Genomic DNA, 15,143 nt, shown 5'->3' on the forward strand with positions numbered 1-15,143 from the left:
TGCTGTTCCTTAAACCTGTATCCTTGAACTCACCCAATGCTGATTTAAATTGAATGACTGCAGAGTTTGCTAGTCCTAGCACCAAAGGAATGTTCCTTTGTTGGTCATCTTTTTAACTCTATTTCCAGAACACAGTATTGAATTTTTCAATAAAGTTTAAATATGATTACCTCTCTTATCTAGTATTACAGTGTTAAAGCTTTTAAAATCTGTTTCCTTCTAACACTGTATTTTTGTATTGCTTACTGGATTTTTTCCCACCTTTGTCAGGATTTCCCCATCTTTTCAATGATCAAACTGATGGATCCCCTTTTTTTCTACAATTTATTGGCTTCTACAGCCATGATGGAGTTTTCCCATTTTGTCCTGGGTAAAATGGACATTTTATTTCCCATCTTTCCTGAGAGATCTCTAATGTTACCTCATAGAGTGTCTGTTCCTCCTGACAGATCCTCCTTTTCTAAGTTCATTGGTTTTTCTCTGTTTTTCTGGCCTACACATCTGCCCCCAGCACTCTTTACCAGCTTCTGAATGATGATTTTGCCTTTGGAGTGCAAAGTTCACCACTTTGCTGTTTCCCCAACTGCTGCTGTCTCTGTCCACCAGTAATCTTGTTCAAGTTGCTGACTGACTGTCTTTGTTTTCTTGAAGCAGTTATGTTCGATTGTGGTAAACTCATTTGCTTAACATAATTTATTTTCTTCTGGATGCTTCTCATCATGGTGGGGACAGATCCACACCATTGCAACTACTTGGCATTTTCTCAGACGACCACTCCTGGTACCTTTTGGAATTTGCCACCTCTACTGCTATGTGGTACTTGTTAAATGTTGTTTGAGGTGGTTCACTGCCACCAATTCTCCTTTTGCCTTTGCTTTGAGCCTGTTCAGTGATTAGTGGGAGAGGATACACCACCATGAAGAAGAGGGACTTTCTTTGATAACAATATACTTTATTGCATAAAACTTAGATAATTTGAAGTATTGGTTCTGAAACGATTTCTGCAATAACTGCTGTGTCCTTGCTGGAGGCTGGATGGTGGGAAATTCTTCAAAATCCAGAGAAAGTTAATCTTCATGTCATTTCTCCAATGCAAAAGCATCTTAAATTACCTCTCCCCTGCCTCTCCAAGCTCCATTCACAAGCATGAGCTAATGACATTCTGTGACATCAAAATTGAAATAATCTATTCAGCTGTTTCTTTTATTTTCCTTTTATGCACTAAATCAAACTACTCACCAAACTTCACCCTGCTTTAACCCTCAACCTGTATCTCTCTGTAGGTTCTCTCCCATCTCGCCCCATGCTGCCTTTGATCCATGATGACCCCTCACCCTGGCTTCCTATTTCAAATAAATTGATGGCCATAGACTTCCCTTTCCTGAATCTCTGCTCTCTGACATTGTACATGGTTTCCTTTGACAAGATTATTTCTATCTCTTTCAAAACCAACAACATCAATCTCTTCCCTAAACAACCTCCCCTTAACCTCTAACCTGGTTTCGCATTCCAAGTTTCTGGAACAACTCATGGTCTTCCAGATCCAAAGCTATTTTTCTGCAGCTTACTGTTTGAATGTTTTCAATTAGGTGTCAACTCTCCTCCAGAGCAGCAGTCTTCAACCAAAGTCATGAATTACACTCTGAGTGATTGCATATTTTCCTCTGTACTCACTTGGTTATATTAACTCCTGGTCCTCCGGATTTAAACTGCACACTCTCATTTTTGGATTTCTTTATGTCTCACCATTTTTGAAAATTTCTTCAAACCTCAAGTCACACCTCCCCATTTCACTTTCACCCAAACCCAAGGCCCACACACGAGAATTCTCTTCCTAACCTCTCAGCCTCTACTTCTTTTAAGACATTCTATAAAATACATCTTTGATCAAGCTGCTCAGCATATATATTTTTCTTATTATGCCTGCATGAAGCTGCATGGGAATTTTTATACGAAAGTTAATACAGAAATGAATGTTGTTATTGGTGACTAATGAGAGTGAGATGTTATTAAAGGATTGCGAAGACATGACTTCACTGATCATGAACTTAAATGATAACTAAATGTCTTAGTCAGTAATTCTGGTGCAATAACTAATCTGCTTTTATATCTGTTTCTACCCTAGGACTACAATAGGAAAAATCTGCAGTATAACAGACTTACTTTGGTTAAATATTTTCCCATATATAGTTCTACGGTTCTTACATTTTTTCAAACATGTAATTCTCCAGTTCATTGTCAAATTGCAGTGTCAGATTATTCTAGGTATTGGCTGTTTCCATGCATAATGAAGCCTAAGCATAAACCTATTCTCCATTACTCTTGCTATATGTTCTAATATTCTTTTGATTTTCTCATATCTCTGTCTCATTCTCTAAACATTGACAGAACTGTGCACAACTCTCACTTAACTTAGATGGTTTTATGAAAATAATAGCGACTTGTGGTTGACTCAATCATCATTTGGACAGAAAATTAACTCTAAAATACACGTTAATAAGTTGGTTGAAAAATTGCACATTTCAATGGCAGAAAAAGTCAAAATTGAAAATCTAGAATTGCTCAAAACTAGAGTCCAATGTTGCCTCCACACTAAATTCCAGAGAAAAATTCCTTGGTTTGAGTTATGTAAATAACATGACTGACTCCATGAAAATTGCTATCCAAATGGTGCTCTGCTAAGAAGAGGAGGAGGTGGCTTTAATACAGTTAGAGTTTCTAATAATCTAGCTAGTTGTTAGCATAGGGATAGGTATAATTAAAGATTAAAATAAGGATTCATCCCCGACATATCTGGCACACTTTAACAACTCCCTTTTAAGTATAGCTATCATATGAATTTTTTTTATTACTTTCAAATCTTGCATTGAGCCATTGACATCTTACAGGAGCTCATTTATAAAGACAAGAACTTCAAGACTTTGTCCCAAAGAAATTCTTAACAATGAGTCTTGGTAAAGAAGCTATGTTTTTTTTCCATACCCAAAGTCTTCACATGTACACTCCATTATAGTAGAGGGTCACAGATTAATAATCAGTGTCAAGAATGCTAGCCACTTTTTGCCTTTCTACTCTAAAATTACTGAAACCAGTTGAAGTGTCTCTATCGCCACTTGCAGCTTAGTCGAAGAAACTGAGCATTGGCCAAGGTTTGAATCTGGCACCTGTCTAGGTTCTGTACACATGTCAGAGGATGAGGTTGACCTTTGATGCTAGAACAACAGGCAATACAAGCTGGCAGCCCATTTAGACATTGCTTGACTTCTTTTCCTTTGACATCATGGGTTGCCAATTTTCTATCATTAATTTTTACTCCAAACATTATTGTAAACTCTCTGAAAACATCATCCTAAGCCTCTGCCTTCAGATTGGCTTCTTATTGGTTACAAAATCTTTAGCAGCTAAGTACTCAAACTATAAAACTCAATTCCATCTCTCCTCTGAGCAAGGTATACCCTTTTGTATCATTGAACTATTGCCACTGATTTAAAGTTTGCTTCTTTGAAGTGCTTAAGAGATTCAGCAGATGAACTGTATTCTATGAAGGACTTATTGAAAAAGATGTTCAACACTGCTCTTCCATTTGAAAATCAAAAATTACTCTTTATGCATAAATATCATGCATCAGTAATTAGTCCAAATTTGGGGAAATGTTACCAAGAACTTTATGGTAAGAGAAAATGCCCGCAGGCTAAGTGTGGTAAAAAAAATAATTAAGATGAAATTTGTGAGGACAGGTCTCCAGAAATCACATTCAAATGCAAAGATCAATATTGAATGCCAGAAATAATCTAACTTTTTCCTGAATTCCCACCAGAGGAGGTTTTTAGTACCACCGAAATAATTCACAACAGATGCTTAAACTGTTGCAGTTGCCTCTAACGGCATTTTTGAGAGTAGAGGCATCCTGTACTGCGAAATAAAAAGAAGCAATGAAGAAATACCTGCATTAAGCAGGCAAAAAATTTCAGCATGTGCTTTGCACAATTCTCTATGCAATAATTTCTATTGAAATGGATACAGAAACTATAAATATTTCACACCCAAACCGCTGAAGTGCACCTCAGTAAGAGAGGCTGCCCTTTAAACATGCAAGGTCAGGAAATTTTCCCAAGATATTTCAACCTTCCAAACTTTCAGCTATTAAACTACTTGAAAGCATTTTTAAAATTTGTGATAAAGATAAATCTTCTAAAATGTAAATGCTTATATTTATTATTTCAAATTAATGATTGACCTACTGTGCATTTCCAAAGCATTGTGTTTATTTAGAATCTAACATTTGTAGTTATTCGTTTCTTTAAAAAAAGTCTCTGTGTATTTTATATTTGTTATGATCCACATAAGATACATAACATTTAAAAGAGATTCAAGCTTTCAGTAATTAGCTGAAAGAGTGACATCGCAAAATTTCACATTTTCAAACCTGTACTGCAACAACATATGCACATAATGCCGCCCTGTGTATGATCGTGCTATCCAAGAAGCACATTGGTCCTGGAGGAACGCTGTCTTGTTTTTACTGTATCAGTTGTATATGGTAGAAATGACAAATAGAGGTACTCTTGACTCTTGGCTATGAATGCACTTTTGACGAAACACTATTTTCATTTTGTAGTCAATTATACTTTAAGCTGGAGAAAGTGAATATCTTTTGTAAAATTATCACCCATCTCACTCTCCATAGAATTATAGTCCTTCAGTTACCAGTGATTTGCCCAATCCCTGTTCTGCCAATTAGTGCCTCTTAGTTACCATTTCTAAGTGACCATCTCAATCTTTGGAGAGTTCCTTAAATTCACCACCCTGACAGTTAAGCCAATTCTTCTTCTCGACTGGCTGAGATGAATATCCTAGAAACCTTAGCTGGCTACAGAGTTTTTCTTTGATATTCACTCTCAGGATGTAAATGTGATTGGTTAGACAAGCATTTATTGCACATTACTAATTGTTCTGGAGAAGGTAGTGGTGAGGTTATGTTTTGATCCACTGCAACCATAAGGTACCGGGACACCACAGTGAGACTAGGAAAGGGGTTCTAGAATTTTGAGCAAGTGACAGAGAAGGAAGAGCAAATTTCAAGTTCCAAGTTAGGGAGTTTGTGACTTGGAGGGGAACTTGCAAATGGTGTTGTACTTGTCCTTCTAAATAGTCAAGGTCGCAGATACATACGGTGTTGCAGCAGGGGGTTTGATGAGTTACTGAAGTGCATGTTGAAGATGGTATAAACTGCTGTTACATTGCAAAGGAGATAAAGGAAGTCAATGTTGAAGATGATTTATGAGGTGTCAATCATAGAGCCATGGAGAAGTACATCACGGAAACAGATCCTTCGGTCCAATTCATCCATGCCGACCAGATATCCTAACCTAATCTAGTCCCATTTGCCAGCACTTGGTCCTTATCCTTCTAAGCCCTTCATATTCATTTACCCATCAAGATGCCTTTTCAATGTTGCAATTGTATCAGCCTCCACCACTTCCTCTGGCAGCTCATTCCATACACACACTACCATCTGCATGAAAAAGTCACCCCTTAGGTCCCTTTTATATCTTTCGCCTCTCATCCTAAACCTATGCCGTCTAGTTCTGAACTTCCCCACCCCAGGGAAAAAGAACTTTATTTATCCTATCCACGCCCCTTGTCTTGAATGGTGTTAAGCTTCTTAAATGTTTTTGCACCCATTCATTATACATTATACTTATGGGGTGGGGGATAGTCGTGTGGTGGATGGGGTGGGGATTGTAAATATTACATGATTTGGCATTGATAGCACATCAGAAGTGTATGGGACAAATAAGGGGGTCTGAAGGGCAAGGACTGATGTTGGTTTTCATTTTATTTTCATATCTTTGACTAACTCTCAGTACGTTGAGGACAGTCTTTTGATTGGCTTTCCTCCATGCCCAGCAGCATCTGATCATTTTCCAGGGTTGCCTACTCCTCTGATGGGAAAATTCAGAACTAAGGGACACTGTTTAAAAATCATGGGCCACCCATTTAAAACAGAAGTGAGGTAAAGTTATTTTCTCATAGAGACTCATGAGTCTTTAGAACCCTCTTCCTGAAAAGTTGATGAAAGAATAGACTTTGAATATTTATAAGGCAGAGGTAGGTGAAATCTTGTAAAGCAAAGGGGTGAAAAATTATTGGGGTAGTCACAAATGTGGACTTGAGGTTATAATTAGATCTCATTGAATGGAAAATTAGGATCTAAGGTCTGAATGACCTACTCTTGCTCCAGGCTTCTATGTACTACACAAAACATAGAAGCTCCTCACCCTGAAACAAAATTCTGAACTTCTGAGCCACTGTCTCCAGGTCCCATTTGCAGAGCCAGGAATTGTCATGACACTGCCCTCCCCACCCAGGAACAACACTCAGCCTCAGAGTCTACACATTGTAAAGTTAGAGATGACTGTAATTGACTCTAAATATGTAGCGCTCCCAAAGTTTGTACTTTCAAATATACCTGTTGGACCATAACTTTGTTCAAATATACACACCTTGATCTCTAACAATCATATCATCGGATTTACCACAGACTACTGAAGTTACCAGAAATTTAATGCTACATTCCCTACCTATATTACAATAATCTTAGTATTATACCAATATAAACTTCATAATTGTAAAACATTTAAGACCAGATAAAATTTTAAGCTAGTTTTTCAAGGATTTCATAAATCATTCACCTAAGTTACAAAAGGAGCTCAGAGAATTTCCACAGAATGTTCAAACACATGCTTTAAGAAAAACCAGTCCATAAAAATGAAAATAATTAATTCATTTTAGACAATTAAGTAATTTTGTAAATCATCTCCCTTGTCCAACATCTGCTTTAGAAATGCATTTTAAATATTATACATTATTCAAATTAAGAGATTTAATAATACATAAAAGACTATGAAGACAATTTTAATGTAACCACTTTCATTGAGCAGGAGGCAACTTTATAACCAGATCTCATTTAAACTCTGTTGGGTGAACTAATCATGCACTAATAAAATTGAAATGCAGGACAGGATATGTAGAATTTAGTTCCAAAGAAAACTCACATTGGACTCAAAACATTAATTTGGTTATTCCCTCCACAGATGCTGCTAGACCAGCTGAGTTTCAATAACACTTTCTGTTTCTATTTCAGATTTCCTGTATCTGCTGAACTAAACAAATCTGTGACTTGTTGTGAATCTGTGAATAAAGCAGATTAATGATTTGAATCACATTTTGTCTCACCTTTGCTCAGTCTACTTTCAGAGAGATTGATGCAGCACTAATGCAAAAAAAATCTCATTCCAAACATAAGAGAGATATTATTGTAACCCAGTCAGACAAAGTATTGTGTGAGGAAATGAAAACCAACGCTCAGCAAGCTAATTTGCTCACACCACATGAGGAACAACTGCTGCCACTAAAATAAGAACATAGAGTCATAGAGATAGACAGCATGGAAACAGATCCTTCTGTCCAACCTGTCCATGCCGACCAGATATCCCAACCCAATCTAGCCCCACCTGCCAGCACCTGGCCCAAATCCCTCCAAACCTTCCTATTCATATACCCATCCAGATGCCTCTTAAATGTTGCAATTGTACCAGTCTCCACCACATCCTCTGGCAGCTCATTCCATTCACGTACCACCCACTGCATGAAAAAATTGTCCCTTCGGTCCCTTTGATATCTTTCCCCGCTCACCTTAAACCTGTGCCCTCTTGTTTTGGACTCCCCGACCCCAGGGAAGATACTTTATCTATTTATCCTATCCATGCCCCTCATGATTTTACAAACCTCTATAAGGTCATCCCTCAGCCGCTGACGCTCCAAGGAAAACAGCCCAGCCTGTTCAGCCTCTCCCTATAGTTCAAATCCTCCAAGCCTGGCAACATCCTTGTAAATCTTTTCTGAGCCCTTTCACATTTCACAACATCTTTCCGATAGGAAGGAGACCAGAATTGCATGCAATATCCCAATAATGGCCTAACCAACGTCCTGTACAGCCACAACATGACCTCCCAACCCCTGTACTCAGTACTCTGATCAATAAAGGAAAGCATACCAAACGCCTTCTTCACTATCTTATCTACCTGCGACTCCACTTTCAAGGAGCTGTGCACCTGCACTTCAAGGTCTTTGTTCAGCAACACTCCCTAGGACCTTAACATTAAGTGTATAAGTCGTGCTAAGATTTGCTTTCCCAAAATATAGCACCTCACATTTATCTGAACTAAACGCCAACATCTCCATGTCAAAGTCAAACTTGTAATAAGGTGGTTATGTGCAATGTTAGACTTACTTGAATTTTCATTTAAATAGTCAGAAGATGGAAAACCCAATGTTAAAGTCACAAGAATCACAAAAACTTACAGGCATCAATACTGCAGAAGATACTGGCATTGTGGAATTGGGGAGGTTGCCAGGCATGGAGCCTGGCATGGGCTGCCTTTGTCTGTTGTGGAGATGCAGTAATGAAGATAGAGACCCTGGGACAGGCCTGAGGGAACAAAAAGAGGTGAAGGACTTCAGAAATAATTTTATAGAACAGAATGACAAGTAAAACACACAAAGCATCTTAACAAAAACACAATGGCATAATATTAACCCCTCCATGATGGTGGGAAATTATTGGATTAAATATTAGATTAAAGATTGAAATATGTGGCATGTGTATCTGACGAACTGCACATACCGCACACCAGCTTTTTGACATTGGAGGTGTAATGGGTCCTGAGTGTTTTGTTGATATTTTTGTTCCATTTTCTGCCTGGTAGCCTGCCAGTCAGACAGCCTGGCAATCAGCTCAGAGGTAAACACAGCAGCATGTGTTCACACCTCGGGTCTTTGGGGGCACTCCTTCGCAACTGACAGCGAGGAAGATTGGCAATTGGGAAGAGGCTGTGGGATGGTTAGTGACCTCAGGAGGGTGGAGAATGAATTCATCGGAGGAAGAGACACTGTTGCTTCAGTAGAGGATTAGTGTTAATATTGGGGGGAGGATGGGGGATGGGGATGACACTGATGTAGCCAGAAGGATGCTGAAAGCTCCCATCATGAGCCAGGCAGAGCAGTCCCTTTGCTTTTCCATTGAAACTGCTGAGGAAGGCTTCATAGAAATTTGCAGCATGATTTCATTTCCACCAGTGGGCTTCATGACACCTGGGAAACACTGAGAATGGCAATTAATTTAAATCATCCTTCAAAGTGCACCATTGTGGCCCTATTTAAATATGCTAATTAAACATCAATGGCTTTTCGTCAAACTGGGTCATCAACCTTAATTGTATACTCACTTTTCTCTCCACAAATGCTTCCAGATCTGCAGTTCCTATATATTCTGTTTTTTTTAAGTTTTCCAGCATCAACAGTATTTTCCTGTAGTCTTAATATTACCATAGATGGACATTGAGTAGTAAGAATACTATTTCTATTTTAACTCCTGCTTTGCCTCATTTCTTGATGGATGCAATCAAAATTCCTTCTCATGTTTGTTGGCTTTATAATAATACTCTAAACTGAAATATATCCCGTATATAATTGATACATCTAATTAAAACTATGAAAAATCATATTGTTTATTCATCACATGATGAAAGGTACATATCACAGTGAAACATGAGCTTTTCAACACACCAAAGGGAACTCAGCAAGCACTTTTGTTTTCCGTTTATAAAACTAAATAATTTGAAGCTAAATGTTGTGCTAAATCAAGGAAAGTGAGCCCTTTAGTTGATTAATTCTTGACAAATACCCGTTTGTCTTTGTCTCGTACACGCACACCATATCCTTGCACCTCTACTGCTGCGTTTGTTTAACACTGATCTCATCCCATTACTCTTGTTAATGTTCACTCGCACTGTCTTGGAGATGGTGACCTCCTGAAGTGATACAATATATCAAAATAATCTGATTCTATCCATGCCATTCTCCTGCCAATACCTCACCCAAGCGATCATCTTAAATCTATAAGCCTTGACAATGAACATCAGCATGCTATTCAACTGCAGCCAAAACCAAAACCAATTTCATCCACACCCAATGCTATTAAAATTGCAAATTCTAATACTAACAAAGAACAAAACACAGAGCTCAATTTTCAGATTTAGATTCTTCTTAAATTTGGAAAACTTGTTTTTAGACTGCTCGTGACTCCAAACTGGCTGCCAGGTGACTGTCGGTCATTCCTGGAATGTACCAGGTAGATTCATACTGGGTTATTTTTAGGTTTTTATTCAAACACATTTTAGATAACTTTAACAAGATGTTTTTCACAGCACAAACAAAATAACTTTTAATGCTCTTTTCCATCTAAGTAATTGAAAATAATACTTAAAAGCATTAACAGTTTATTGGCATGTGATCAGGTTTGCATAAAGGCAAAAGTTAAGAAAATTACTGGTATTGTTAAAACCAACAGATATGATCCAGGCTGATAGGAGATGATCATGTTTTTGATTGGAAATCTCTTTTGAATGATGGATAACAGAATCACAGAATGGCAACTTCCAATGCAACTGAACCTCAATGTCAATTTTTCAGCTAAGAACAAAAACTGGAGAGATGCCCTTAGCCACATCATTCTTTATTTGCATTTAATAACAAAAAGTTACAACAATGACTATTTTTATTTTAAAAAGTTACTTATTTTCCTTTATTACAGTTTCATGTTTATTGCTTGATCTTTTAATCCTCCAACTTCCATTTGTCCTTCCCATTGTTACAGTAGATGAGGAGGGATGGAATGGCTTACACATTTTTCCCTGACTCATTTGATTACAACAAGCTTTTTTCAAAACATTGAAAGATGGACTTGCCGATCTAATGCATATATTTAACTTTTTACGTGTTGGTTGTAAAGAATTAGCCAGCATGTTTTTCTTGAATTCCTAACTAAGTAAGAAAGCAAGCAGATTGCTCTGAAACTGACCTGAGCCATACATTAAATGTTTAATACAAATCCTGAGACACAACACATACAATCACAACCTAATGTAAATTCAACAGGGTAAAAGAAGTAAGGAAGTAAATTTGGTCAAAAATTAAGTCGTGTGAAATAAAAGGTTTACAATTCATGACTGGTTTGATGGTCCAGCAGTTATTTGTATGCATTTGGTTCTCAACCGAGACAATATTTTAAGATGTAGCTGAGATGGCCATTTTTCTTCTAGAGATGTTGCTGTGGAAATTCTGATGGTTTTCCTATAGAATTCTCTGCCTGCTTGCAGATCAGGTCACAGCCAACTCTTTTAGATCGCAGGGAGAGATTTTTGTTTCCACTGCACATATACGACTTGCATGAGTATGGAAGGCAAAACAGATCACACATGACGCAGTGAATCTCAGGGTTAGCCTGGCAAGCAAAGAGCCTCCCCTGCCATAACTCCAGGCTCCTTTCCTCTTGGCTATCCATGACCAGCCCATCAGTACTCAGCCTCCACATGTTCCCATACCCAATTTTTACTTCAGTCTTCAGCTCTCAGCATTACCCCTGAATTCTGGTTTGACACTTTAGTTATCATGCTGCACTGCCCCATGTTGAGGCCATAGTGGTGGTTGACCATCAGTGACATTCCTTCCCTCAATATCCCATTTCCTTCCATGCCCTCTTATCTCCCCCACACTCTATGATGAGTTTCCTTCCTACACTATTATTGTCCCCTCCGCACCCCAGCTTTCTGCCTCCAATGCCCATAATTAACTTCCCAACTTGCCCACAATAGGGGTGGCCTTTAATAATCTCTCTTGACTGTCACTGAGCTGACTTCCAGAACTGACTGTGGCCTCCACATAACAAAGGAAGGATTAGAATTTAAGAGAAAATTAGCAAGATATGTATAAATATAGTAAAAGCTTCCAAAAGGAAAAGAAAGGAAGAGTACACTTAGTAAGTTTTGCTCACCAAGGGGTGTTAATAATGAGAAAGAACTAAATGTCAGAGACTTTGACTATTTTATATACATCCACATAGAGAAGATGCAAAATGCATACCAAACACATCACATAAGCAGAACTCACAACAAATGTGTTACTTTGTTTTGAGTTTTGTAAATGAAAGCTGGTAAATATAATAGTCGTTACTTAACCAATTAAGAGCAAACAAAGGAACATGCTCTTCTGTACCTCGCATTGGACCCACACAGAAATTCATATACAGCATTTCTCAATTATGTGATATGTAGAATTTTTTTTGAATGATTCCACAATTGGGCACCAGTCGCTGAAAAATACTGAGCATGCACCAAAACCAATATAAGATAATTGGTCATGCTTATAATATGGCTCATTTATAATAAAATAAAGCCTTTATCCCACCCACTCTCTGCCTTCAGGACATATATCACTTTTTCCCAGACACTACTAATTTTGAACAAGGGTCATTAACTCTGCTTTCTGTCCGCAGAAGCTGCCAGACCTGCTGAGTTTTTCCAGCAATTTCTGGTTTTGGCTCATTTATACTTACTTGTGTGACATACATTCATATGCAGGGACCCTTCTTTGTCAACAATGGGAACATGTTCAAGTCTTGCACCTCTTTTAAATTACTAGAAACCTCAGGAGCCTATAGTTCCCCATTATTTTGTCTGTGGCAAAGCCTTAGCAAATCAGAGATGACTTGTCAAACAACAGTACTCCTCCTGTAATATAAATTACCTTAATAATTTGACATTTGGTATTCTTGTATATGTCCTCATGAGTGTGAGCTGAAAGGCTTGAACAATCTGTCCCTCCTTTCAGCAATGCTTAAGTTCTATACTAGCAAGCAACATTTTAAGAAGCAAATTAATTGAATGATGCCATGCCCTCTGAATAAAGAATTACTTACACAATTCCACTTTTTAAAGTGTGTAGCATGAATCAGAGCTAACACAAATTACAGGTAAGTGATAATTCAAATAAAAATGGAAATTTTGTTTGATATTGTCAATTTAATAGAGAAACGTCTTATACAACTGTAAGCAAACACATTAAACCTCTCAGTGATATGTGGCGCTATGTGTTGGACAGGTCCACAACTTACTGTTCTTTGTACATGAGGATAGAACAGGAATCCTATCCAACAACAGTATTCACCTCCAGGCTTCACAGCTACTTCTGCTAAGCCTCTCTCTGTAGTTATTGACAGATTGATGGTATAGTTTTCTTGAGTTCTTTTCCTATCAACCATACAATAAGCTGGTTCACGCTTGTCCACTTCAGGAACTCAGCCAACACCTGACAGTCTATCAGTTATTCTTGCACCTTTCCAGGTTTTAGATCTTTTTTAGCCAGTTTGCAATGTACTTTCATGTATTTCTATGCCTTTTTCACCAAGCGGAAAAACTGACCACCTCCTCTTTCTTCCCACAAACCCTTTCTGTGTTCCTCTTTCTATCTCTGACCACTTTGTCTTCATGTCTGCATCTGTGCACCAATCACCCTCATCCTCCAAATCCTTTTTTTGTAGCTCTCCTTTGTGTCTGCCAGCCACACAGATTTTTTCTAAATTTCCTTCCTGCTAATGCTTCCAAGTCAAGGATCCTCAGATTAAAGTTTTCCTTATTATCCCAGAAAATTACAACTGCTTTTTTTAACATTGACACAAATTCTAAAAACTGTATTCTTTCTTTCGAAAATTACAGATACAATATGACATTTTACATTAATTAGAAATCATCCTTACTGTCCTGGTTCCAGGACAAAGCTTATCTGACATTGGAAGTGAGAGAGGGGAATAAAATGGTACAAGCCTGAAATCCTTACATTTGGCCTATTTTGCTGCAACTTGTGTTTTTGCACTCCTCCTTCATGACAATGTCTTCCAATAGTATACCCACAGAGAATGGCATACTCTAAGCACTAACAGGGGACAGGGGGAGGGGGAAGAGAATTGATGGAACCATATCACTACCTCAAAAGGAACAAGAAGTAAGTCCATGTCTGTGTCAGCAAAGTGCCAACAAAAAAACAAAATCACTGCCAAAGATCCAGCTACAGAAATTGCTACTGAGACTTGCCACATTCCTTAGGCTCACAAAATCCTCAGCCCTGACTGTTTGGTAACAGCTGCACCTTTTAATTCTCAGTTTCATTTACTCAGAGTCTCAATGTAAAAACAGAGCTGCTGGCGTTCAATGTAGAGATTGTACTCAGGACTACACAGGTCAGGTGAGTATCCCACTCTCCATGAGTGGAGAAGTTGATATCACACCCCTTTGTTTCCTAATCTGTATTTTTTAATGCAACACTCGTGCTTGGATTTTAGTTTCCTGTTCTGCTGAATATATTTGAAAGATTACCATTGGGAAATAAATTAGACAGTCCCTGAGATCAGGTCCAGGAATGCAATGATAATGAGTCTGATCCCAGAGAATGAAATGCAAGCAGCACACCCCTTTTGTGCTGCTTACTGTTTAGCATGATTCCTGTATGCACCTAGTACCAAGCCGGCTGTCACCCACATCAGTAATGGGCTCAAAATTGGAACTTCCTGTCAGCAAATAAAGCAGGGCTTTTCCCCGAAACGTCAAATTTTCTGCTCCTTGGATGCTGCCTGACCAACTGTGCTTTTCCAGCACCACGCTCTTGGGACCAAATAAAGCCAGCCTACACAGTGTAAAGTGAAGGGCCTTTGTGGCACAGTTGTATTGTCCCAACCTTTTTAGCCAGAAGGCTCGAGTTCAAGTTCCACCTGTTCCAGAGGTGTGCCATAACACATCTGAACAGGTTGATTAAAACAAATTCTAGAGTTTCTGGTTTGCAATCAATAATTTGCTGATTTTTAGGTGGTTCGAATCACCCCCAGATCCCTGGTTCTGACACTATACTTATTAAGGGGATGTGAAATGAAGAAGACAGTAGACAGGTATTTCAGGGCAAAAGAATCTCCGTGCTTACTTAACTACAAAAAAAGTAAGTAAAATACAAGAAATAAAAAGGCAATTGCGATAAAGCAGTTAAACTGACACAATTATGCAGAAAACAGTAAGTGGATTAATTAAACAGAGGTTAAAACACTATTCAAAGCTAAGCAGCAGTTTTAATCACAGACACTTTCTTCAGGCTTCCTACCCTTGGGTTCCCTGCACTCCTTCCCATCCCTGCTAGCTAGGTTGAAAACATTGGAATCTCGGAAGTTTCAGCTCATCACTGGGGAAAACACAGTTTAA

General features: G+C 38.3%; 1 protein-coding gene across 5 annotated transcripts in view; it reads right to left on the reverse strand.

Annotated features, from left to right (window-relative positions):
- Positions 1 to 15,143, reverse strand: part of creb5b (cAMP responsive element binding protein 5b) — a 508,761-nt gene that overhangs the window by 162,698 nt on the left and 330,920 nt on the right. For all 5 annotated transcript variants that reach the window (XM_087986955.1, XM_043689526.2, XM_043689529.2 and 2 more), the window contains one exon: positions 8,368 to 8,494. In XM_087986955.1, the coding sequence (XP_087843081.1) occupies positions 8,368 to 8,494 (127 nt within the window). The remainder of the gene's footprint in view (positions 1 to 8,367; positions 8,495 to 15,143) is intronic.

This window comes from Chiloscyllium plagiosum, unplaced genomic scaffold, assembly GCF_037043375.1.
Source record: "Chiloscyllium plagiosum isolate Xiang-an unplaced genomic scaffold, Cpla_swu_hap1 HiC_scaffold_5, whole genome shotgun sequence".
Taxonomy (NCBI): Eukaryota; Metazoa; Chordata; class Chondrichthyes; order Orectolobiformes; family Hemiscylliidae; genus Chiloscyllium; species Chiloscyllium plagiosum.